Source organism: Ambystoma mexicanum, chromosome 4p (assembly GCF_040938575.1).
Source record: "Ambystoma mexicanum isolate Mex_15411 chromosome 4p, UKY_AmexF1_1, whole genome shotgun sequence".
NCBI classification, from domain to species: Eukaryota; Metazoa; Chordata; class Amphibia; order Caudata; family Ambystomatidae; genus Ambystoma; species Ambystoma mexicanum.
In genome coordinates this window covers 298734518-298757929 of record NC_090927.1, presented here as the reverse complement: position 1 = coordinate 298757929, position 23412 = coordinate 298734518, and the positions used below count along the sequence as shown (strand labels likewise).

The following is a 23412-nucleotide window of genomic DNA, read 5'->3' as shown; positions in this document are numbered from 1 at the left end:
CCCGCCGCAGGGATGGATTAAGGATCATGCCGTTGCCGCACACAGAATCAAAATCAGCACCTGTCACAAGGAGGAGACCGTCCCTGCTGTCATGTAGTCACGTGGCGCGACAGCAACCTCCTGCCGTCACGCCTAGCTATTAATAAAGGGGGCTTTCCCGCACCATGGCAGTGTGCGCGCCGGGAGCCCGATACTGCAGGATCTGTATCCGTGTGTTATTTTCATGGACAGGAGGGACAAGGCTTGCATGCGGGGGTCCTGGGGCAAAGCAAACCACAACATTGGCTACGAGGATGCAGCTGGGCAGAGGGGAAGTGTTCCAACACTGATTTTATCTCTGGCAAACTGATCCGACGCCTGTCGGATGCATTGATCATCACGGTAAGGCAAACACCGCCATTTTGTGATCCCAACAGCAGCGGCTCCACACGTGGAGTGCTTGTGCGCCGTTTGGAAAATGTTTGGAACCCACAAGGAGAGCCCACGGGGCAGTAGACTACAAGCAGGGCCACAAGGACCCTTTCTACAAAAAAAAAATAATAATAAATATGAAGATTTGTTTTCTTTCTCTTTCTTCCATCAGTATTTTCTCAGTTCCACTGAGTTATTGACCATAGGGGCAGGCGTGCCTCACACCAGGGCATGGTCACCAAGAGAGAGCAGAGCACCACAGCGTTCGACGTCCCCAAAGTGCGACAGCAGGTGCAGGTCGCGGCCTACTTTCACATAGGAGATGCCTGTGCGACCATGAGTGATGAAGATGACCTCCAAAGAGCCGTTCAAGGTGCTGTAAGGCCTCCTCGGGCAGGAAGGACACCACGCCAACAGGGTACAATAGCCCCAATGCCAGAATCTGACACTTCAGGCAACCCCTCAAAGCTGGGGCCGAAATGGTTGCTTTGGATAGAGAGGTTGGACATGTATAGAGCAACCGGTGAGACAGATGACGAGGCAAAAATTGCAACTCTCATATACTCTGCTGGGTCGGAGGTTCGCAAGATTTTCAAGTCCCTCACTTCCATCGACAACTCCTATAAAGCAGCAAAAGACAGCCTCAAAGAACACTTCTTGCCGCTGGTTAACCAGGACTATGAGAGGTTCATTATGTGCGGTGCTAAGCAGCGCATGGGAGAATGAGGACAGCATGGTGAGCAACCAACTGATACAAGGGTGTGCTTCAAGGAAGCTGCGCCGCCAAGTGCTGTGTGAGCCTGGTTTGTCATTGGCCCACATTCTGGAAATGGGCAGATCATATGAACTGGCAGAAACTTGCGCAACAAAAATGGATGCTGCAAATCGTTCGCTGAAAGTGGAGGACACGTGCGCAAAAGGGCACCAGCAAAGCACTGGTCCAGCAAGGCCCAAGAACTGAACACCTGCTGCCCTGCCCCAAATGTGGTAATGACCTTCTGCACGTGGGGAAATGCCCAGCGAAGGGGAAGAGTATGCAGACACTACAGAACAGCGGGTCACTTCACGCGGATGTGTAAAGACCCCACACCCGTGACTATTCCCAGAGGGCCCAGCAGGATGCCCAATGACACTGCAAGGCGACAGAGGCAAGTAGCGGTTGTCGAACATGAGGCCCCAAGTCAAGAACTGGAAGAGGAGGAAGAAGAAGTTTTATTCATTTCAAGCATAGAAATCAATAAAGAAAAAAAGATGAGCAAAAATGTCAGTACTTGTAGACACAGGAGCGTCGGTGTGCGTGTTGGCGACCTGTCACTACGAAGCACTCCTGGGGCCTCCAATGCTGTCGAAAGCCCAGGCTAAGATTTTCATATTTGGCGGCACCCGACCTGGCCCATGAAGGGAAGGAGACTAGGGTCAAGTTCTTTGTCACCGACCCAAGTAATCCTTGGGATCGAACATTTCGCCTTTAGTGTTTATGCCGAAGATCGTTGAAAAGATCAAAACGGTGTTCGAGGGTGTTGGGAAACTAGGGGGTGAGTCCGTCAAGCTGCACATCGATGAAACAGTACGCCCGACTGCACTGAAACACTGTTGGATTCCTTTTCATCTCCGACAGCAGGTAGAACTGGAATTGCAGAACTTGGTGAGACTGGACATCATAGAAAGAGTAGAGGGTCCCACTTCTTGGGTAACCCCCATCGTTGCAGCGAGCAAGCCAAAGCAACCAGGGTCGGTACATATCTGTGTCGACACAAGTCTTCCAAATCAGGCTATCAAGTGTGAACGACACATTACACCGACTCTTAGCCACGTGGTGGGGGAACTACAGGACGCGAGAGTGTTTTCAAAGCTGGATCTGCTGTCCAGGTACTATCAGCTGGAGCGCCACCAGGACTCTCGTTACATTACCATCTTCACAACCAACCAACCAAGGCCTCTATCAAAACAAACGCTTAAGCTTCGGGGTCTCTTCTGCAGCAGAAGTATTCCAGAATGTTATACGTGGAGCCTTGGCAGGTCTTGATGGGGTCAACAATCTCAGCGATTTTTGGTGTACGCCATGGAGGCTGAACATATGGCACGACTCGCAAAGACACTAGAGGATTCCACTCCTTGGGCTCACTCTACATCGCAAGAAATGCGAGTTCCTGAAAGAGAGAGTTCTTCGCATTTGTATTTCATGAGAATTCCCCCCCTGGATCCGCTGAAAATATGTGACATCCAGGAGGCGAACCCACCAGGGAACGTGTCAGAAATTAGGAGCTTCTTCGAGATGGTGACATATTGCAGTCGCTTTATACCAAACCTGGCGACCCTCCTGAAGCCCCTCAGGCTGCTGACGATAAAGGACAAAGTAGAGCAGAATGCCTTTGAAAACCATCAAACGGGCACTCACAGGAAAAGAGTCTATGGCATTCTTTGATCCGAGGAAGGAGTCTGAGATAATTATCAAGGCCAACTCGGTCGGGCTGGGAGACGTTCTGCCGCAACATGATCCGCACAGTCAGATGAGACTGATTGCATAGGCCAGCAAGGCGCAAACTAATACAGAGCAACGATACTCCCAGATCGAAAGGGAAGCCCTAGCCGTCCTATGGGGATGCCGACACTTTTGGATTTAGATACTGGGCAAGGCTGTTACGGTAGTGACGGACCACAAAACGCTACTCCGTACAATGGTGGGGTCCTTATCCAAACCGCCCCTGACGATCGAACACTGGATGCTGGCACTGAGCGAGTATGGGGTGGTGCTGAGATACAGACCTGGAGCCCACAATCCTGCGGACTACCTCTCGCGTCATCCGAGGAGCGGGGGAGGGGAGGACAAAATGATACAGAACAGATGGCGGTCGAAGAACCTGTTCGCCTGGCTCTAGAAGCCGCCAAACCGATAGCACTCCATTCAGGAAGTTGTGGACACATCAAACTGTGACGGGTGTTTTGAGGTGGTCAGAGCAGCCATGACCAGTGGCGATTGGAAGACCGGCATGTCCAACCTCAACCGCAGGAGTCAAGATGTGCAACAGGACCTGGAGCAGCTGTGGTAGGTGAGACACGAACTGTCAGCAACTGACGAAGGACTTATTTTAGGAGGACACCAGTAAGTGATCCCACAGGCACTAGTGGGAAGAGCGACTGAGTAGGCACACTGTGGCCAGCAGGGAACGGCTAATACCAAGTGGAGGCTACGGTTGAAAGTCTGGTTCCCAGGCCTGGAGATGAAAGTGGACGAGTTTATCGCCAACTGCATGTGGTGTCAAGCCACCGCACCAGGCAACAAAGAGCCGGGGATAGAGTCCATGCCACGCAGCGACCAGCCATCAGACATTGTCCCTGCAGACTGGGTCCACGGGCTCGGGGGATGTACTTCCTAGTGATAGACCAATGCTGTTGATATCCCGAGGTCAAGCTAGTTGAGTCCACATCGTTTGACCAGGTTGTACAGGTCATAGAGAAGATGTTTGCAACACATGGCTTCCACAGGATAACATGCTAGGACAATGGGCCGCCATTTCAAGGGGAAAACTCACAGAATTCATGGTAGACTGTGGGATCACACACTCCGAGGACTCCTCCCAGAGATAGAAGGCCGACCCCCAGTGACCATCGATGATGAGAATGTCAGAGGATCGGAGAATCCATAATGACAAGGAAAAATCTCCAACAGCATCTCAACCCACGAGACATAGCCATTGGAGATACTACATTGGTGTGTAATCATCACCCAGAGATGAAATTATCGCTCACCTATGAGCCCTCCCTCATGGGGGTGGTCCAAGTCAGAGGCTTGATGGGGACCGCCGCTGATCGAAGGGGAAAAGTGACACAAAACTTTTTTTTTCGAAAATTTGGTGAAAAGGAGAGACTAGGAGAACAAGTGGAAGGAGTTCCCCTGACTGGAACCTCAGGTGTGCAGTCAACACCAGAAGGCGGAGCGGAAGACGAGATGCCAACACCAGACGGGGTAGAAGATCATGCCACTGGGGAGGCTGGCGGGAAAAGATATTCAAGCCGAGAAGGCAGATTATGCCTTGCATCGATTCCGAGACTATATAATGCGTAACTAGGCTCGAAATGACACGGTCCAGAATACGCCACCCGATGTTGCCCATCTCATGTTTACACTGGCTACATTCAGAAAATGTTTATTTCATTGTTATGAAAAAGTTGGAATGTGATGTGGTTACGTGGCACGACAGCAATGTCCTGCCGTCGCACATAGTTATTAATAAAGGGGGCGGTCCCGCACCACGGCATTATGCACCTGAAGCCCGATTACTGCAGGATCTGTGTCTGTGTGTTCCTTTTAGGGACGGATGGGACAAGGCCTGCATGCGGGGCACCTGGGGCAAAGCAAACCACAACAGCTGCCTGCCTGCATTGTCCTCGACGCTTCGCCCTGGATATTCCCAAGCCTGCCGAGTGTGCGCTGAACCTGATGCAGCATCCGCCACCAAGAAGGTAGAGCCAACAACGCGGCTGTCCATGCACCCAGTCACCATTCCTGGGCTTCCTGCAGTGTACTTCTGTCCACACTCCCCACAAGCGGCAGCACATTCATGTACGCACAAAGAGAGTTTAAGGAGAATGACACTGAAAGAGTACATGGCAAATCTGCTCAACAGTTTTGAGTCCCCCGACAGATGGCTCCTCCCCCCCCAAGGTGGCAGAGCAAAGAGTAAGACCATCTCAGATGCTGCAACAAAACTAAACTCAGAGTGCCTGCAGCGCAGCAACCAGCATAATTCGACAGTCACCCGTTGGCCACGTCACGCTTTCAGGAACAAAGAGCTTGCAAGCGGCCTAGTCACAGTGTCCATAGATTGCCCTTTAGACTGGTTTTGTCGCTGTCATGGACTGTGGTTAGCCCCAGCAAAGATGAAACAACCTTCCTGTTGCAATGCACATAGATATTCGAATGGTAGGTTCACAATATGAGAAGACAAGGTGTCAAAGGCCGTTACGTGCCGGTCAACTGTCGACGACTCAATGTTGTGCGACTGTATGTGTTTCTGACTATCACTATCCTCGAATTCCACTCAAATATGACGAGAGTACGAACATGATGAGGGCAAGAAAGAAGTTTGGGAGCAGTAGAGATTCGATCCTCGCCAATATGAAAGACAGTACCAAGAAATGCACAGCAAGAACCCGGTTCTGCATGTACTTTTGGTGCTCCTTGTAGCAATATAAAGTAGCACCCGTTATAATCCAGCAGCACTCCAGGATGCCTCCAAGCTGCAGGTGGTACAGATGAACATACAAAAAGATTCTTAAAAGAAAAGTGAAGAACTGAACTGGAACATGTCCAAGGAGGAAACATATGATGGTTGCAACTCTAGTGTGCCCTTTGCTACCAGCAGCGTCTCGCCAACAACTCTTGCCTGGGGGAGTGTGGCACAGACACCATGCCACATGTCTCTTGTTTCCTCTCCAAACATCGAGGGACTAAGCTGATATGGCCACCGGGTGTGGTTTTTCTGGTCATTGAACTGTGCTATCGACTACCCTGAAATATTAGTACACCTTTGAACTGGTTTCCTGCAGCCCCACGAATGCTTAAAGAGGACTCATTAAACATATCTAAATTCTGCGAGCCTGTATATTCTGAACATGTGTAAAGTGGCCTCAGTTAGACAGTATGTGAAACTGTGCTCCTGCAGTTTGTCGACATGCTCTATATGGTACCAGCGGCTGGCATTGGTGTCATTCAGTGGTTGAAGTTCCACTCACCCCAGCTTCATAAAAGGGTCTCATAATTGTGGTGAAACTACCAACGTTCCACCAGCAGTCCACCAACCCTGACTGTGACCCTCAATGTACGTGTATGGCGTTTGGCCTGGTCCGAGTTCCAATGTACGTTGTGCCTATATTTCAAAGTATCGCTGTTTGTGACTTAATTTAATGTCCAATGATTTTTGTGTTTGTTTCATTTGTTATGGAAAAGGAGGAGTGTGGTATCCGGCTCCTTTAAGGTGTGTCATGAATGGATGTTAATGAAAGGAGCCCCCTGCACGGACACATGCTTTAGAACTGCGGCAGACTCCAAGAATGGAACTCCTGCCTCCGTCTCTCATTTCGGGCCTGGAGGCCCACACTGTGTGATCACAGTCCTGCAGATTTTGCTGATTTGGGCCCCCTAGCTTTGCTTGGTGCCCTGGGTCCGCCCCGACCACCTTATATCCCAGATGCTCCCAGAACCCCAGGCCCATGGGCCATCAGGGTCTGCCCTGCAACACAAATAAGCAGTGCTTTAAGTGGGCCGGGGGCGAGCCCCGGCAGTCTCCCAAAGGTGAGGCTGAGCCAGGGCCCTGGCTGGGCCCCCCAGTCCCACCATACCACGACAGGAGATGAGCCCGCCAACATGATTGAGTCAGGTAGCTGTGACTGGCAGAAGTGACTGCCAGCCACAGCGTCGCACTAAAAGCAATGGTGTGGCTAGCTGACACTTCCGTCAATCACAGCTGCCTGCAGGAAACACACTGCAGCATCTCCAAACTGTAACGTCCTCTCCTGACTCGTCACAAGCAGTCGGGAGACGAAGTTACAGGTCCTCTTGTTGTACATGAACAAAAGGGACACAGCCCCTTTAAGAAGGGCAGCAGGGAAAGAGCGGGAGGAAAGCGGAAGGGGAGGGGGCTGGAGGAGGAGAAGGCAGAAAGGGTACAGAAGTGAATAAAGGAAGTTCACAGCAACGCTGGCTCCGTCTCGTTATTGCATGGTCAGGCGTGATCGAACAGAGCCCAACACTGACGACGAAGCCGATGCGATTTTTCGCGTGCCGGCAGCAGTGGCAGGAGGGCAGCAAGCCCAGCAGTCGGGAAGGGCCCGTGTGCCCTGTTGGAGGGCCTGTGTGCCCGGAAGAGTTCGAGAGGGCCTGTGCGCCCGTAAGCCCAGCAGTGGGAAGGGCCCGTGTGCCCCGTTGGAGGGCCCGTGCGCCTGGCAAAAATTGAGAGGGCCTGTGCGCCCATAAGAGAGCAGCGGCCTGTGTGCCCTGCGACAGCAGCGGCCCGTGTGCCCAGAGGAGATCGGGAGGGCCCGTGTGCCCCGCAAGTGGACCCATCGGCGACTTTGGAAGGCCGGCGCACACATCAGCGAGCCGCGGCCCGTGTGCCCACCGGAGCTTGAAGAGCCAGAGACGCGGAAGCCCGGAGAGCCGGAAGAGGCCCGTACGTCGTCGCGTAGGACCGAAGAACGGAGAGTTTCAGCCGCGAGGAAAACCCGCAGGCCCGCGGCGCCAACTACAAGTAAGGTGCCGGGTAGGGATAACTGTAAAGAGGGGAACCCCGTGTCTCCCGCACGTGATATTTCACAAACACACACTTAAGGGTGAACGAAGTTACGGCAAAAAGAGAACCCCGTGTCTCCCCACGTGACATTTATCATACGCCAGGAAGGCCACGTTAAAGAGGGAAACCCTGTGTCTCCCACGAGTGACACTCAAAATAGTAAAGAGCGCACGCCATGGCACAAGGGAATCCCCGCGTCTCCCCACGTGACATTAACAAAATCACACGCCAGGAATGCCACGTCAAACAGGGAAACCCCGTGTCTCCCACAAGTGACACTCAAAATACTAAGGAGCGCACGCCACGGCACAAGGGAATCCCCGTGTCTCCCCACGTGACATTAACGAAACCACAAGCCAGGAAGGCCACGCTAAGGAGAGAAACCCCGTGTCTCCCACAAGTGACACCCAAAAAAAAAAAAATACTAAGGTGCGAGCAACAACTGGGAGGGGGGGAAGGGAACCCTATACCAGGCAAAAACTCCACTGCAGAACCTTGCACCACACCCGGACAGCAAGACCAACCTGGGCACATGTGCACAGGAAGACACAGCGCCAAGAGACAATCGTGATCAACGCCCACGCGCCACCTGACCAACTAGAGCATACCAAGCAGCAACATCATGTCGGCCCAGGATACAGCGGATCCCAATGCCCAACCACCACCACCAGGAGCACCCTCCTCTTATGCAAGTCTAATGAGGAGACCCGCCCCGTTCACATTAAACCCACACCACGACCAGGGCCAACGATGGGAAAAGTGGACAGAGGAATTCGAGGACTTTGTGGGTGCCATTGGCACACAAGAACCTCCCAACATACTAAGTATCTTTGCAAATGTCGCAGGGAGAGAAATTAAAAACATCATCCGTAAGATTCCCCTACAGGACCGCACTACATATGCGAAACTCCAACAAGCCATAAATAAAAAGATTGTCATCTCACCCAACCGTGACTATGAGAGATACACTTTCAACCAATGTGGTCAATTACCTCACGAATCAATAGGAGAATTCGTCATTCGCATTCAAAGGAAAATATCGAAGTGCGATTTTGCCAACTTTAATGACGAAGAAGCCATAAGGCGACGCATCATAGAAGGTTGTGTATCCTCGATGTTCCGGAAACACCTCCTAAAGAAACCCCTATCCCTAAAAGAAGTATTGGACCTAGCCAGAGTTTATGAGAGAGTGGACATCCAAGCAGCAGCCATTGAGAACCCCAAGAAAGGAGAAGTTATAGCAGCAATGCACCCATACACCCGACACCCAGCTCCACAGACAAGGATAAACCCGAGGTACCCGACACAACGAACACAAAGCGACCGCCAATGCTATCGCTGTGGCTTCGAGTATCCGCACAGAGGTCCGTGCCCTGCCATCGGCCAACGCTGCATGAGATGCGGTATGGAAAACCATTTCCAAGTGATGTGCAAGGAACTACTACCGGAAGGGAGCTTGACACGCCCGCGACCTGCCGCTCGCATGACGAGACACACACGGAACAACACCGCCAAGCACACAGAAGTGCGCCATTCCCCACAAATACTTATCAACGCCCAAACACCGTAAGAGCCCTTGAGGGGCTTCAGATTGAACCAGATAGGAAAGATCATGAACTATATGACATCCACCAGAGCGACTTCATGCAAAACCTGGAACACGGGACGACCTACAAGGCAGAAACCCCAAGCCCCTTCGAGCAAGGAAGAGACCCATATCTCGACTCCCCACCACAACATCAGCCGGGAGGGAATGAACTAGCCCGATACCTACAAGATGGCTACGACAGAGTACGTATGCCTCCTCAGTGCTGAAACTGAAGACACCTCAGCTCCCAGAGTAACAATACAGATGGGAAGTACCAGAAACAGATTTATCATCGACACGGGAGCGACGGTAAACGTCATGAATGAAGACATCTACCGGGAAATAGCCTCCTCGTACCCATTACAAGAATCCAAGACTCACATCTTTCAATGGGGAGCAGCGCAGCCGATGACTTCCAAAGGAAAATTTCAATGTGACCTACGGCAGAGGGACATCACAGTAACTGCCACGATACACGTCATAAAGAGTCCATCCGTCGGCCGCTGCCTCCTCAGCTACCGCACGGCCAACGCCCTCGCCTTGATTGACCTACACTACAACCAGTCAGAAGTAATAGAGGGACTACCAGTACCACACAAATCCGTCAGAGCAATGATTGACAGACCCCTGGTGAAGGGAGACCTCAAGAGCCAATTGCCCAAGTTATTCGAAGGAATTGGAATGCTAAAAGGATCATGCATCAAACTACACATCGACAATACCATCAGGCCAGTACCACAACACCCGCGCAAAGTGGGCTTCCACCTTCAAGAACAGGTATCAAAAGAAATCCAACTTCTCCTTCTCAACGACATTATAGAGAAAGCAGAAGGGCCAACACCATGGGTATCGCCAATAGTAATAGTTCCCAAGGACAATGGTCGTCTCCGCATATGCGTTGACATGCGCATCCCGAACACGGCCATCCAGAGAGAAAGGCACCCAGGCCCGAGCCCGGAGGACATGTTGATCAGGTTAAACCAAGCAAGGTTCTTCTCAAAGCTTGACCTCAACCAGGGCTACCACCAGCTCGTCCTGGACCCAGAATCACGGCCCATCACCACATTTGCAACGCACGACGGCCTTTTTCGATACAAAAGGCTAAACTTCGGCATATCATCTGCCGCAGAGATCTTTCAAGAGACCATCAGACGCCTCATAGCATCGGAGATGAATGCACTAAACTAAAGTGACGACATCTTAATATTTGGAAGAGATCAGGAACAACACGACAGAGCCCTAAGAACCATCTGCTCCATCCTACAAGACGCGGGACTGACTCTCAATGAAGACAAGTGTGACATCAACAAGACAAGCCTTAAATTCTTCGGCCACATATTCTCGAACAAAGGGATAACAGCCGACCCGGACAAGATTAAGGCCATTACCGATCTCCAGGCGCCTACGACCACGGCAGAACTGCGCTCCCTGCTGGGCATGGCGGGATACTGTTCACGTTACCTCCCGAACTACGCCACAACAACTGACCCACTCCGCAACCTCCTAAAGAAGAATACACCATTCGTATGGGATGCACCCTGTCAGGAAGCATTCATAACGATAAAAGAAGGTCTCACCAACAACCGGCAACTGGCGTACTTTCGTCCGGACTGGCACACCATCATTACGGTCGATGCAAGTCCAGTAGGACTAGGAGCCATCCTTGCCCAGACCGACACCGCAACAACGCTCATCACGCAATAGTTGCATATGCCAGCCGAGCCCTGTCACACACGGAAAAGGCCTACTCCCAGGCAGAAAGGGAAAGCCTGGCTGCAGTATGGGCATGCGAAAAATACCACCACTTTATCATTGGCCGGAGGTTCACTCTAGTAACGGACCACCAAGCCCTAATATCAATCTTCTGGAACCCCAAAACGAAAATGCCACCTCGCACAGAGCGGTGGGGGATAAGACTGCAAGAGTACGATTATTGCATTGTCCACAAACCAGGAGGAGACGCCAACCCAGCAGACTATCTATCCAGACACCCCCTACTGGACAAAGACGGCACCCTAGCCCAGGAAGCCACAGAATACATCTCGTACCTGTCATCAAATGCCATGCCACCGACCATTTCGACTGCAACGTTCGAAGAAAGGAGCAAAGCCGACCCAACACTCAGAGCTGCTGTCTTTCTCACTCGGTCCAACAAATGGAGGGAACGCCACACAAAAGGAACCGGAGGGGAGGATGTAGACCAGAAGGAACTTGACCGGCTGGCCAAGATACACAACGAACTCGTAGCCACTGACCAAGGACTCTTGCTACGGGGGAGAAGGCTAGTAGCACCAAGGGACCTAAGGAAGACCCTAGCAACGCCGGCACATGAGGGCCACAGGGGAATAGACAACATAAAACGATTTCTCAGGAACTATGTCTGGTTCCCCTACATGGACGTGATAGTGGAAGACATGCTCAGACACTGCAGGCCCTGCCAATTGGCAGCGAAAGGACCAAACCCAAACCCTCTGCAACTAACCACACTCCCGACAAGACCCAGGCAAAAGGTCGCAATGGACTTCTATGGACCTCTAGAAGAAGGGGGTTATCTATTAGTAGTAATAGATGAATATTCGAGATTCCCCTTTGTTAAGCATACGCCTTCAACGCCCTTTATGGAAACCGCACCCATAGTGGACGAACTATTCAGCGAGTGGGGCATCCCCAATGTTGTCAAGACCGACACCGGTTCTCCATTTCAAGAATGAGAATTCGCAAACTTTGCAAGCCACCTAGGATTTCACCACCAAAAGATTATACCTCTCTGGCCCCAAGCCACGGGATGGTGGAAAGGTTTATGGCCACCATCAAGCTAACCAGACAAAAAGCAGTAGCAGAACAGACGCCTCACCCGAAAGCCATCTGCAGCATGCTTCGGAGCTACCGAAATACCCAACACGATGCCACGGGAAAGCCACCAGCTGAGCTCATGGTGAGGTACCAACCCAGGACAGGCATTCCCCGATGGGAGGACTACACCCCTGAAGAAGACCTAGCCATCAGGGAACGAGATGCCGAAAAGAAGAGAAAGGCCAAGCAATGGGCCGACACCAAACGGAGAGCAAAAGAACACCAACTAGAGATGCGGCAAATGGTCCTGGTGCAACAAACAACGCAAGAAAACGGACACCCGATACAGCCCCGAGCCGCGAATCATCACAGCCATCAAGGGACCCATGATCACAGCGACGGGAGAACTGGGAGACGTCACTCGCAACTCCTCCTTCTTCAAGAAGCTATATCTGGAGGAGCCCGAAACACAAGAGACACCCGACGAGAACTTCAGTGAAGAAGAAGAAGCAGAACCCCCAGTGGAGTCAGCCGGCGAAAGCCGAGAATCCCCAGGGAGACCCCCTAGAACAGTAAAGAAACCAGTGAGGCTCATCGAACAGATGTAACTGGGCTCTCATGTCAAGTACGGGGGAGGTGTTGTACATGAACAAAAAGGGACATAGCCCCTTTAAGAAGGGCAGCAGGGAAAGAGCGGGAGGAAACCAGAAGGGGAGGGGGCTGGAGGAGGAGAAGGCAGAAAGGGTACAGGGGTGAATAAAGGAAGTTCACAGCAGCGCTGGCTCCGTCTTGTTATTGCATGGTCAGGCGTGATCGAACAGAGCCCGACACCTCTCTTGCCTGTGGGCAGAATCATGCCCGCACCCGCTCCCCAGGTCACCAAGGCCTCTTTGACCCTTGGCGTACCTTGGGGCTGTGCGCTGCAGATTCGAGAACCAAGACCACAATTGAACAGACCCGGTTTATTTATGCACCGTTTGTCGGATATGTGTATCCGACAAACAATGCATAAATAAATGAACTGGGTAGTGGTCTGTTCTAGCTCTGGGTACGACATAATTTATTTATGCAATAAACTAGGTCTGTTCAAGGAGTGAAACCAAAGGTGTGAGAACAGAGAAAGTAACAAGGTGATGAAGTAAGGTGAGGGGGCAGGCGGGAAAAGAAGCAGAGTAACAAGTGAGACTGGAGGGAAAAGTAGGAGAGGACAAGAGAGTGAGAAATGAAAGTGGTGAAATATTCAAATGAAATAGAGAAAAGTTTACTTGAGAGAAAATAAGGGGTGGAAAGATGGGAATACAACAGAGTCAAGGGGTGCATACATTGGGGAGAAAACTATGGAAAGAGAATGAAAAGGAGGAAAGAAACACGAAAGTGACAGAAAACCATGATGTTACAGAAGAATGAATGATAGAAATTAGGTGAGAGAAAAGTCAAAGGTTAGAATGGAAAAGAGGGGTGAAGGAATGTGAGCAGAGGAGAAGACAGAAAAGATGGGTGGTAATAGAGATGGGGAAGAGAAGGTGGAAAGGAAAGATGGAAGGAGAGGAAATATAGGGGTGAGACTGGTGAAGAGGGGCAAAGGATTGAAAAGACAGGAAAGGAAAGACATGAGAATGGAGCAGAGGAGTGAAGCAATGAAATCAAGGAAAGGCAAGAAGAAAGGGACGACAGAGAGCCTAGAGAAGAGTTAACTGACAAAACGCTCGTAAGACACTTCTTGAAATAATGTTAAAAGACCTATCGGCAGTCTGACCTCATACACACATAGGCAGACTCATTGGACAGGCACTCAACAACTACATGCCAGTTTCTTTTTGGTTTTCCTTGAATCTTGACTGTCCCTGAAACCTTTTAACTATTTTGATAGGCTGAAGTGTTTGGGCCCACATATTTTCTCTAAAGCCTATCTTCTCAAAAAGTGCCACCTGTTCATTCCTCTTCCGATGCACACAGCATTCATGACACAGAGCAACACCCAGGCAGGGGGATTGCTAGCAACACATTGAGAGTTGTGTTACACAGCATAGCCATCCTCAGTCATCAAGCCAGTAGTGGCCCCGGCATGCCGCCGCCATGCCCCGAAGCGTCCCTTTCTTGCGGCTCCCCTTCCCTCCCTCCTCCCTGCCCACCCCCTCACCCCTATTGGTCCATCAAGGCTCTTAAGCCACCTTCCCAGGGCAGCCCTACGGCTAAGAACCCTGAGGCGAAGGATGGCTACACGAAGTGTCTGCAGGTGTCCGCAGGGGGAGCAAAGAAGCCAACAGACACCAACAAAACTGTAAGTGTGGCATGGGTGGGGAGGAGAGCAAACTCCAGAAAGCCCTTGTCACTCTACCTTACCTCTCCTAAACGCATAGTGCCATAGAATCACACCATGCATACCTAGAGAGATTTGTCATCTCCAGCCTAACTCCATTCTTGGCCTGACTGTAAATGTTGTACTGCATTACGCACTAACACACTAGCCAATGTTAATTAGCGCCACATCGATAGAGAAATGTCAAGATTAGCCTGCATCACCTTTAGACAGGTCTAACAATGTTAGCATGTACCACACTTAGCTGGATTTCTCAATCTTAGCCTGCCCTGCATCTAGATAGAAATGTGAATGTTGGCATGTACCACACTTAGATGAAACCGTAATGATGACAAGGGCAACACCCAGATGGAATCATGATCACTAGCCTTCCTCACATATAGACAGAATTTGAAATTAGCAAGCACCACACACTCAGATGGAATAATGAATGATAGCAAGCATCACACCTAGACATAATTGCAAGGACAGAAAGACCAACTAACCAATCCACTAACAATTTCACCCCTCTGCATACACAGCTCAAACTCTAAACCAACACAACCACAAGCCTAAAACGCAGCAATCCGCACAAACTTCACTACACTGCAACAACAAAAACAAACCGCACATAGACTTGCACAACAGCACACGACTACCAATCGTAAAACACCCCAAGCCCAGCCAACGGACCCACCAGGCTAAGGCAGCCAACAGCAAATCACTGCTCTCTTGCACTTTTCCAGCCTATTCCCACTCACTCAACCCCCCCTCCCTCTTTCAGAGCCGCCAGAGCGCCAGGGGACCACTCCGGTGGTGATAGTGCGCGGTACAAATATCCTTTAACATCAACATGCTGCCACCCCCATGGCCTCCAACTCAAGTTTACCTCCACTGTGGTCCTTTAATAAAGTGAGGCCCACTTCCAAGGTGCTACATGGTAGCTCTTGCTGGACTACCTGAACTACTACTTCAAATAATTTTTGAAGGGGTTTGCAGGTATAGCCGACAAACAATGCATAAACAAACCTTGTAGTGCCCTGAGCAGGAACAGTTCTTGTATCACAAGGTCTCACCTAAATACAAGACCCGGTTTATTTATGCATTGTGTGCCGGGTGCACATGCTGATTGTTACGCGTGACCCTCCCAATGTGCATTGCCCCTTTAAGGGGATGTGTTCCTCCCACGTGTGTTGCCCCTTTAAGAGGGGCCATGACTGTGTCATGGCCCAAGCTAATAAAAGGAGCTCCTGCAGGCACGTGAGACAGAGCGGCTGCAGACTCCCAAAGAGGAACGACTGAGTCCGTGTCTCATTATCCATGTAGGCCCCAGGCCTACACGTGGAGGCGCAGGCCTGCACGCCCAGACACTGAGGGACTCGCATGCCAGGATGGCAGTCGAGGTCCCATCGGTCAGAGGCCTGGCAGGCTGTGACCCCACGCCAGGGTGCCAGAGGCCCTGGCACCCGGGGCCATGCCGGATGTCCATGGCAGGCCCCCACCCCCACACATAGTGGGACTGCACGGCGCTAGCCTAGATAGCGCCCGGGGCCGCCCGCCGGATGACCATGGCCGGCGACCCCCAACAAGGACGAAGAGTCCGCGTTACCCCCCCCCCGCTACATGTAACGGAGACGGGGGGGAGAGGAGTATTCGGCCCCACCGCGGTTTCGCGTGGCCTGCGCCTCACCGCCGCGGTTTGGCTGGTGTAGGCCCGGGCTGCCCCGCAGTGGGGTACACTGGAAGAGGAGCATTCGGCCCCACCGCGGCTTCGCGTTGCCTGCGCCTCACCGCCGTGGCAAGGGCGGTGTAGGCCCGGGCTGCCCCACGGTGAGGTACATACCTGGCGGCGTCCCGCTGCAGGGGGATGATGAAGGCGATTTGCGGCATCCATCGCCGCACATGGGGGAGCAGAAGCCGTAACAAAGCGGCATGTGGCATACATCGCCACGCCACAAGAAGCGGATGCGGGAAGAATGGCAATTGGATTTTTCCCGGCCGCGGCCCTCTGAGGAGGGTGCTCGTGCGGCCGGGGTGTTTGTCCCATTTGCAGCCTTTCCTGGCCCACCCCTATCTGGTGCAGCATCTCCTGGCACCGGAGAGAGAAGAATAACGCGACCGCAGCCGCGAGGAGGTGGAGCTGTAGGCCACCGCTGCGGTGGGTGGACATGCCCTGCATGCCTCCGCCTGCCCGCGGCCCTCCAGGGAGGGTGCTTGTGCGGCTGGGGGCAGGACGTGCCTGCGCCCTGCAACAGGAAAAGGCGACAAAGTGAAGAACTGGTGGCCCCTACCCCCAGTGGATGCCGGCGGACCGGCAGGTGCCGTGATGAGGCAGGCCATGCCCCAAGAAGACATAGGGCTGCTGATGCCACCAGCAGAGAAGAGAAAAGAAGTCGAGCGACCAATGCCGCGATGGAAGAGGCTCTCCCGCTGGGGAGAGGGCAGTGGTTCCATGCCCCAAAGGAAGAAGGGGGCGGGAGTCCAACCCGGCCCTCGGCCCTGTCAGCGGGAAGTAGCTGCCCACTGCGCCCAATAAGCCAACCTGGGTCTGCCGGCGGTGGCGGTAAGGAGGCGCTGTGCGTTCGGCAGACGCAGACACCCGCTGTGACAGCTGGAAGCTTCCAGGCCGCTGGCGCTGCGATTCCAGGCCACCCAGAAGCACATTGTAAGGTGCTCCGCGTCGGAGCAGGAGGTGATGGCGATGGCCCTCTGCGCACTCCATGCTCAGGTGGCGACAACAGCAAATGGCTGTGGACAGCCATGTAGAACCAAGAACATGTCGCCGGAGAAAGATCCCCGACCCATCATCCAACAGGCTCACGTGGCCCGCAGGGCAGGGTGAAGGGAAGGCGCGCGATGTCAGAGCTGGAAAGGTGCCTGTTGCTCCATGTCAGCCGGGGCCAGGCTGGAGGTGAGAAAGCAGGACGGCTCTGTGTCCGAGCGACAGAAAAATAACCCGTTGCTCTTCGAGATCCTGGGCCGCAGAACATGGCCCCGCAGTGATTGGCGAGGAGAACAATCTTGCAGTCGTGTGTTGGAACGGTGATGATAGAGGCCTTAGTAGGATCCCGGGCCAGGGGGCAGTTGAATAAGGCAAATCTACGAGCCCAGAGCTTTTCCAACCCAAGATCTGAAGTGCAAGGCACGTTGGCAGTGGTGTCATCAGGGCCTGGAATGCTGCAGGCGGTGGGCCTAATAAGAGATAGAAAAGGGCCCCTTTTCGATGAGCCCAGCCCAGCAAAGTCAACTAAGAAGGGCTCCAACACCCATAACACCCATGCGAGAGGAGCGGAACAAGGAACATGTGGCTGCCCGCTCCACCCTCGGTGCCACATCACCAGCGTCGCCCTGTCACGTGTGTCCCACTGCCATGGGCGCGTGCTTCTGCCTGAAAAGGTGACCTGGGGCACAATGGGTAGCAACTGGTTGATCGAGTGCGGCAGTGCACAACACGAGTCGGCGCTGGGTTGGACAGGGGACTTACACTGGGTGAGCATCGGAACCCCGGGCTGCGACATTTCTGCATCCCAAGCCCCGTGCACTGTACACTGGAGTGACAGGGCCATGGGGGGGAAATAGGACACCCTGACATGTAAGGCACTTGCCGGCCCCGCAAGTGGCCTCGACACCCTGCCACGAAGGTCCCCCTTCAGACCATCTGAGGACCAAGGAGTTGGTGGCCCTGCCTGCCAACATCTCCCGACGTGCCATCAGGTCAAAGGACCTGGGCACCGTGGGTCTTGGGGGTATACCTACCGATCCACTGAGCCCAACCACCAAGGGGTCGGACCAGCGACTACGGGTGACCCTGACACTCCCATGAAGAAGCGGTGCACTGGGCAGGTCGGGATGAGTCCGTTCAATGCAGAAGAATGGGAGTGATCACATATGCCATACCGACACTGGCCACAGGGCAGAATGGATCCACCAGCACTACAGCATTGCCCCGGGCTCTGTGCACCTGAGCGTACTGCACTCTGCGCGTCATGTACCTCATCACGAGTGCAGTGCCCAGGGTGCTGCACGGAAATGGACAAATGACTCTGTGCACCAATGACTGCCCTGAACAATTGAAGCATGGCATCGACCCAACACCAACCATGGCCTCACCGTGGCCAACGGGGAACTCTCACCTCAGGCCCTCACGGGTCGCAGGCATGAATACCAGGGCATCCGGCGTTCTGAGTACCGCAGGGTGTCTGACCAGGGAACCAGGCGGCCCTGGACCCCAACCCCAGGAACAGTGCCGGGGGTCTGAAGTGGGTTGCAGCTCAGAATGAGTGCTTGTGCGCCCTCTTGCGCTCCTAATGGGGGGGAGACGCTCCGGACTGGGGAACATCACCGGAGAGGGGGCAGGTGATGTCCTGTCACCCGTGCCCGAGGAACAGCACTGTGCCCCACCAACCTCCCGTGGAGAAGCGTGGACGCCCGTGACCGGGGTCCCTCCGCGCTGAACAGCAGGGAACTATGCCGATGTGGCCCCTGGCACCAGCCAGGTGCGGCTTTGCCGGCCATAAACTGTACCTTCCCTGGACCTGGACCCGGGAAGTGACTCCTAAACAGACGCTGGTGGTAGAAGACGGACTGGTATCCGGCGGCCCTGTAATCCCGTGGGTGTGGCGTAAAGAGGACTCTGTGATCCGGTGCCTTGCCGCTGTAGACCTGTATATTAGTAACATGCTTAGAGTGGTCTCCGTAGTGAGCCACAAGGGAAAGCGGTGGCCCCGCATATAAGAGGCGTACATAGCGCCAGCCGCAGAACATGGTGTTTTGTTAATGGTGGCAGGTTCTAACCCCAGGTTAATAAAGGGTTTTGTAAACAGTGGGGAAATGCCTACATTCCACCGGCAGCTCACCCCGCGACTGTTTCCCCACGTAGCAGGTTGAGAAATGTTGGGGTGATGTTTTGTTATCATGTTGAGTTATTTATGCATGTGGCCGTGTCATAGCTTAGCATGTGGTTATTTCGGCACGGTCTGAAGCAAGAAGTAGTTTGTCGCTCTGTAACCAGTGGGACGCACGCATGTTCAGCCACGTTTGTTTGTTTGTTATGAAAAAGGAGGAGTGTTACGGGTGACCCTCCCAATGTGCATTGCCCCTTTAAGGGGATGTGTTCCTCCCACGTGTGTTGCCCCTTTAAGAGGGGCCATGACTGTGTCATGGCCCAAGCTAATAAAAGGAGCTCCTGCAGGCACGTGAGACAGAGCGGCTGCAGACTCCCAAAGAGGAACGACTGAGTCCGTGTCTCATTATCCATGTAGGCCCCAGGCCTACACGTGGAGGCGCAGGCCTGCACGCCCAGACACTGAGGGACTCGCATGCCAGGATGGCAGTCGAGGTCCCCTCGGTCAGAGGCCTGGCAGGCTGTGACCCCACGCCAGGGTGCCAGAGGCCCTGGCACCCGGGGCCATGCCGGATGTCCATGGCAGGCCCCCACCCCCAAACATAGTGGGACTGCACGGCGCTAGCCTAGATAGCGCCCGGGGCCGCCCGCCGGATGACCATGGCCGGCGACCCCCAACACTGATTTAGCTATTTAGTTTGTACCAAGAAGACTGTTGTGACATGCACGTAGTTATAGTAATTTTATTGGCGGACCATTTTTACGTGTTCGTCTTTAGGCCCTTCAAATCTTAGACCACGCCCATCGTGCAAACCACGCCCCTAAATGCGCCCCCCCAGCCCCCTCATTTTTTTACCCCACTTAAAGCACTACCAATACGTCTGGGTGATCCCGGCAGTCCACTAAAGTGTTGGGGCCCCCAGCACTGGTGAGGCTGTCTGTGTGACCATCGCTGCCCCCACAACAGTAATGTCACTACCCAATGATGTAACCCGTTTAAGAGGCTCAACACCTCTCTCCAATACTCCCTCCCCGCTAGGGTGATTTTAAATTGAAAAGTTGACCCCGCCTCTGCTACTTTGTGGGCATTGAGAACTAAACCTATCAATACCCAAAACATTTCCAAATCATAAAAGCAACTCTGTGTGCTTTAAAATAAATATTTGTCATTACTACTATACATTAAACATGGTAAGTCTTCAGTCCCCTCTTTCGTGCCGGTGCTTTCCTCGTCTAGCACGACTCACTGTACACCTGATAACGTCACACCCCTCTTCTCCAGTTTAGCAAGGAGTCCTACCCCAAGTCCAAATCAGCACTCACCGCTCCTTGTAGATAACCCGACCCCCAGCTGCGACCGCACAACTTTGCAGTAGGAAGCCGCCATGACAGCTCAAACTCCACTAGTGCGCATGTGCAGGCAACAAGTCCAGTGTTGCCAGGTCGTAGGGAAAAAATAAGCTGAATGCCCTTCCAAAACAAGCCCAAAACAAGCTGACTCCCATCCAAATAAGCTGAAAAAACAAGCGTGCACCTAAAAAGTTGTGGAAAGGTCTCAAAAGTAAGAAACATAACACAACAAGAAAAACATACATAGACAGAACACTGACATAGTGTGTTAGAACAACAATATTTTATTGCATGGTGACTAGAAGTCCCAGATTGCAAAATAATATGGCCCTGAAATACATTGTATTTGTATTTATTGTTTTATATAGCGCCTTAATCCAAGGCGCTATATAATATTGTAACATGGCCAATTGGAAGCTGAAAAGAAACATGGCCTTCCTGAATACATCTATCTGAGAAAATGTTGTATATTGATTCCAATAATCCTCTAACCCAGTCTTGCAAAAAAAAGTTTTCAAAAAACAAATAAATAAAGGATGTTAGTGGATAATGCGTCAGCACTGGGGATATCACCAGGATAGTATTGCTATAGAGTGACGCTTGCTAAACTAAACCAATCCCCTTCTTTACATGTCAGTGTGTCTGTCTGCATGACAAAACTTTTAAAGTGTGCTTTTTTTGCATATGTTTAGGCATTTGGCATTGATGGGCCACCTGGTGGGCAAGTAACGATCCCATCAGTGCAAAACACCTAAGCATATGCAAAATACAGGGCGCACCCGAGAGCAAGACAAAGCAGCAATGGCCGTCAAGTGCTGCCAGCAGCCCAGTGCAGGACGCTCTGTGCGACGTGTAATGGCCTTAACAGCAATGTAAACAAGCCCAATTACAGGCGCAGAGACGGTCCAACAAGCGGACAAAAACCAGGACAAGCAACCTCCAAATATTATAAGCATAGGGCTTCCCAGACTTGCGCTTCGTAGCTAGCGACACAGAGGAAGGACTCATGGACCTTCTAATCGCCATCTTGCGCAGGGAGATTCTCACAGACACGTTAAAGCCGGAGGAAAAGTAATATACCAAACAGAAAGCGCAGTCTGCTCGATCTGCTATAATGTTATCAACTGTTTAACTGTCTTACAGCTGCTTGCTTGCAGTGTTGTTTCAGTAGTCTGATTGGGGCATAAAGCCAATTTCGAGGCCTCTCATAGCCCTGCTCTGCTCACGTTGCTTTTAAGCTACACATTAACTTGATATTGTTGCAGGCACTGCATACTTGCCAACCCTACAGATTTAGGCAGCAGGGTACTGCTTTTGAAGCAGCCCTACCACCTACATATTTCAGTGGCAGATCCTACTGCATTTTACAGTGGCAAGTCATTTATGTGATTCTAAGGCAGGCTCCGGGACAGAGCATGCAACACATTAATTAGTCTGTCTATACAGTGGACTGGTAGGTGATTACTTTGATTGCACTCAGACCAATCCACTGACCTGACAGCTGCATGACTCTGTCTGTCCTGCACTCTTGCTTGCCGGTGTTGTATGCTATCCTGCATCCCCATGGTAGCAACACCTGTCTCCCTCAAGCACAGCAACGAACTGCTAAGGCTTAGATGCGCCACTATATTCTATGTGAAGGCCGGAGGCTCGGATTATGCTTTCTCTTCAACTTTACTGTTCAGCAGCAAAGAAAACAAATACCATTGAACATGAATACAAAACTAATAAAAACTACAATAACAAGTTTTTCTGAGTTTTTGTAGTCCATTTCAATTGGTCTTCGAACTGACCATGTGATAAGTCTGTAACCAATAAACAAAGTCCTCAGTGTATACAACCTCCTGTCCTCTTTCCATTCCTCCTCTTTCTTTGCTGCTCGGCAGCGAGTTAAGTACTTTTTCATTCTATTATATGTGTGAGTGAGAGTGTTTATACAAGCTTAAGATAATATTTTGGGAACACGACACGTGTGCGCTTGATCAGGCGGAGCATATCTGCGTAGAGTTAGTCGGCTCTTGGGAGTTGCGGCCGCGACGGGGCTGGTGCACCGCGGCCGCAGCTCCTCAGATCCGACGCAGAGGGCACTGCGACACGGAAGAGAGAGCGTGACGGGACTGCGTAGTTCCGGCACTCTCGCTCCCATTTAGGCATTCAGGTTTCTCGAGTACGGAGCGAGTGATACGAACGTTGTGCAGACTGATTCTTACGATCGAAAGATCCATTATTACAAGAACTTTACATTCCGCCTCAGCACGCATCGTTTCTTTTGGAGCGTAGCGTCCTGTCAGGAACTCGACAGCGCCCCTGCAGGCCTACTCAGGTACCGCACGATAATACGGGCACAGTCCCAAGTAAAACCTGTCAATTAGAATTTTATATATATATATATATATATATATATATATATATAATCACGAACCAGGTGATCTATACTACATAGATACAGATTTTCATATATATGTATCGAATCTCTTTACAGAGAGGTTATAAAGTACAAAAACCCTGGTATATATATATTATATACAGACACCTGTATTCCCCAGAGGCTGAGAACCATGAGCTCCTCCAGTGATGAGGGGAAGGCTAGTATTAGCCAAAAGAGGAGCCACTCGGAAATGACGGATGTCCTCCATAAAGCCCTGGGGGCTTCATTGGGACATGGACCTCAGCAAATAGCGCTGATGGAGGACTGGGTCAGATTCTCGCAGGGCCTGGAGGAAATCAAGGGCCTTAAGGCACAGAAAAAGTCAAAAGGGGGCAATAAAGGAGCCCGCAGGGCGGAAGAAGCCCACACCCCCCCGGGCACACCACCGAAGAAGAAGGGTGGTAAAAG

At 52.1% G+C, this 23412-nt stretch overlaps 1 protein-coding gene across 1 annotated transcript in view; it reads right to left on the bottom strand.

Annotated features, from left to right (window-relative positions):
* The window catches only part of MRPL19 (mitochondrial ribosomal protein L19), a 170601-nt gene extending 149916 nt beyond the window's left edge, over nt 1-20685 (bottom strand). The window contains exon 1 of the mRNA XM_069605848.1: nt 20550-20685. Within this exon, the coding sequence (XP_069461949.1) occupies nt 20550-20613 (64 nt within the window). The 5' untranslated portion in view covers nt 20614-20685. The remainder of the gene's footprint in view (nt 1-20549) is intronic.
* Nucleotides 20686-23412: the final 2727 nt, after the last annotated feature.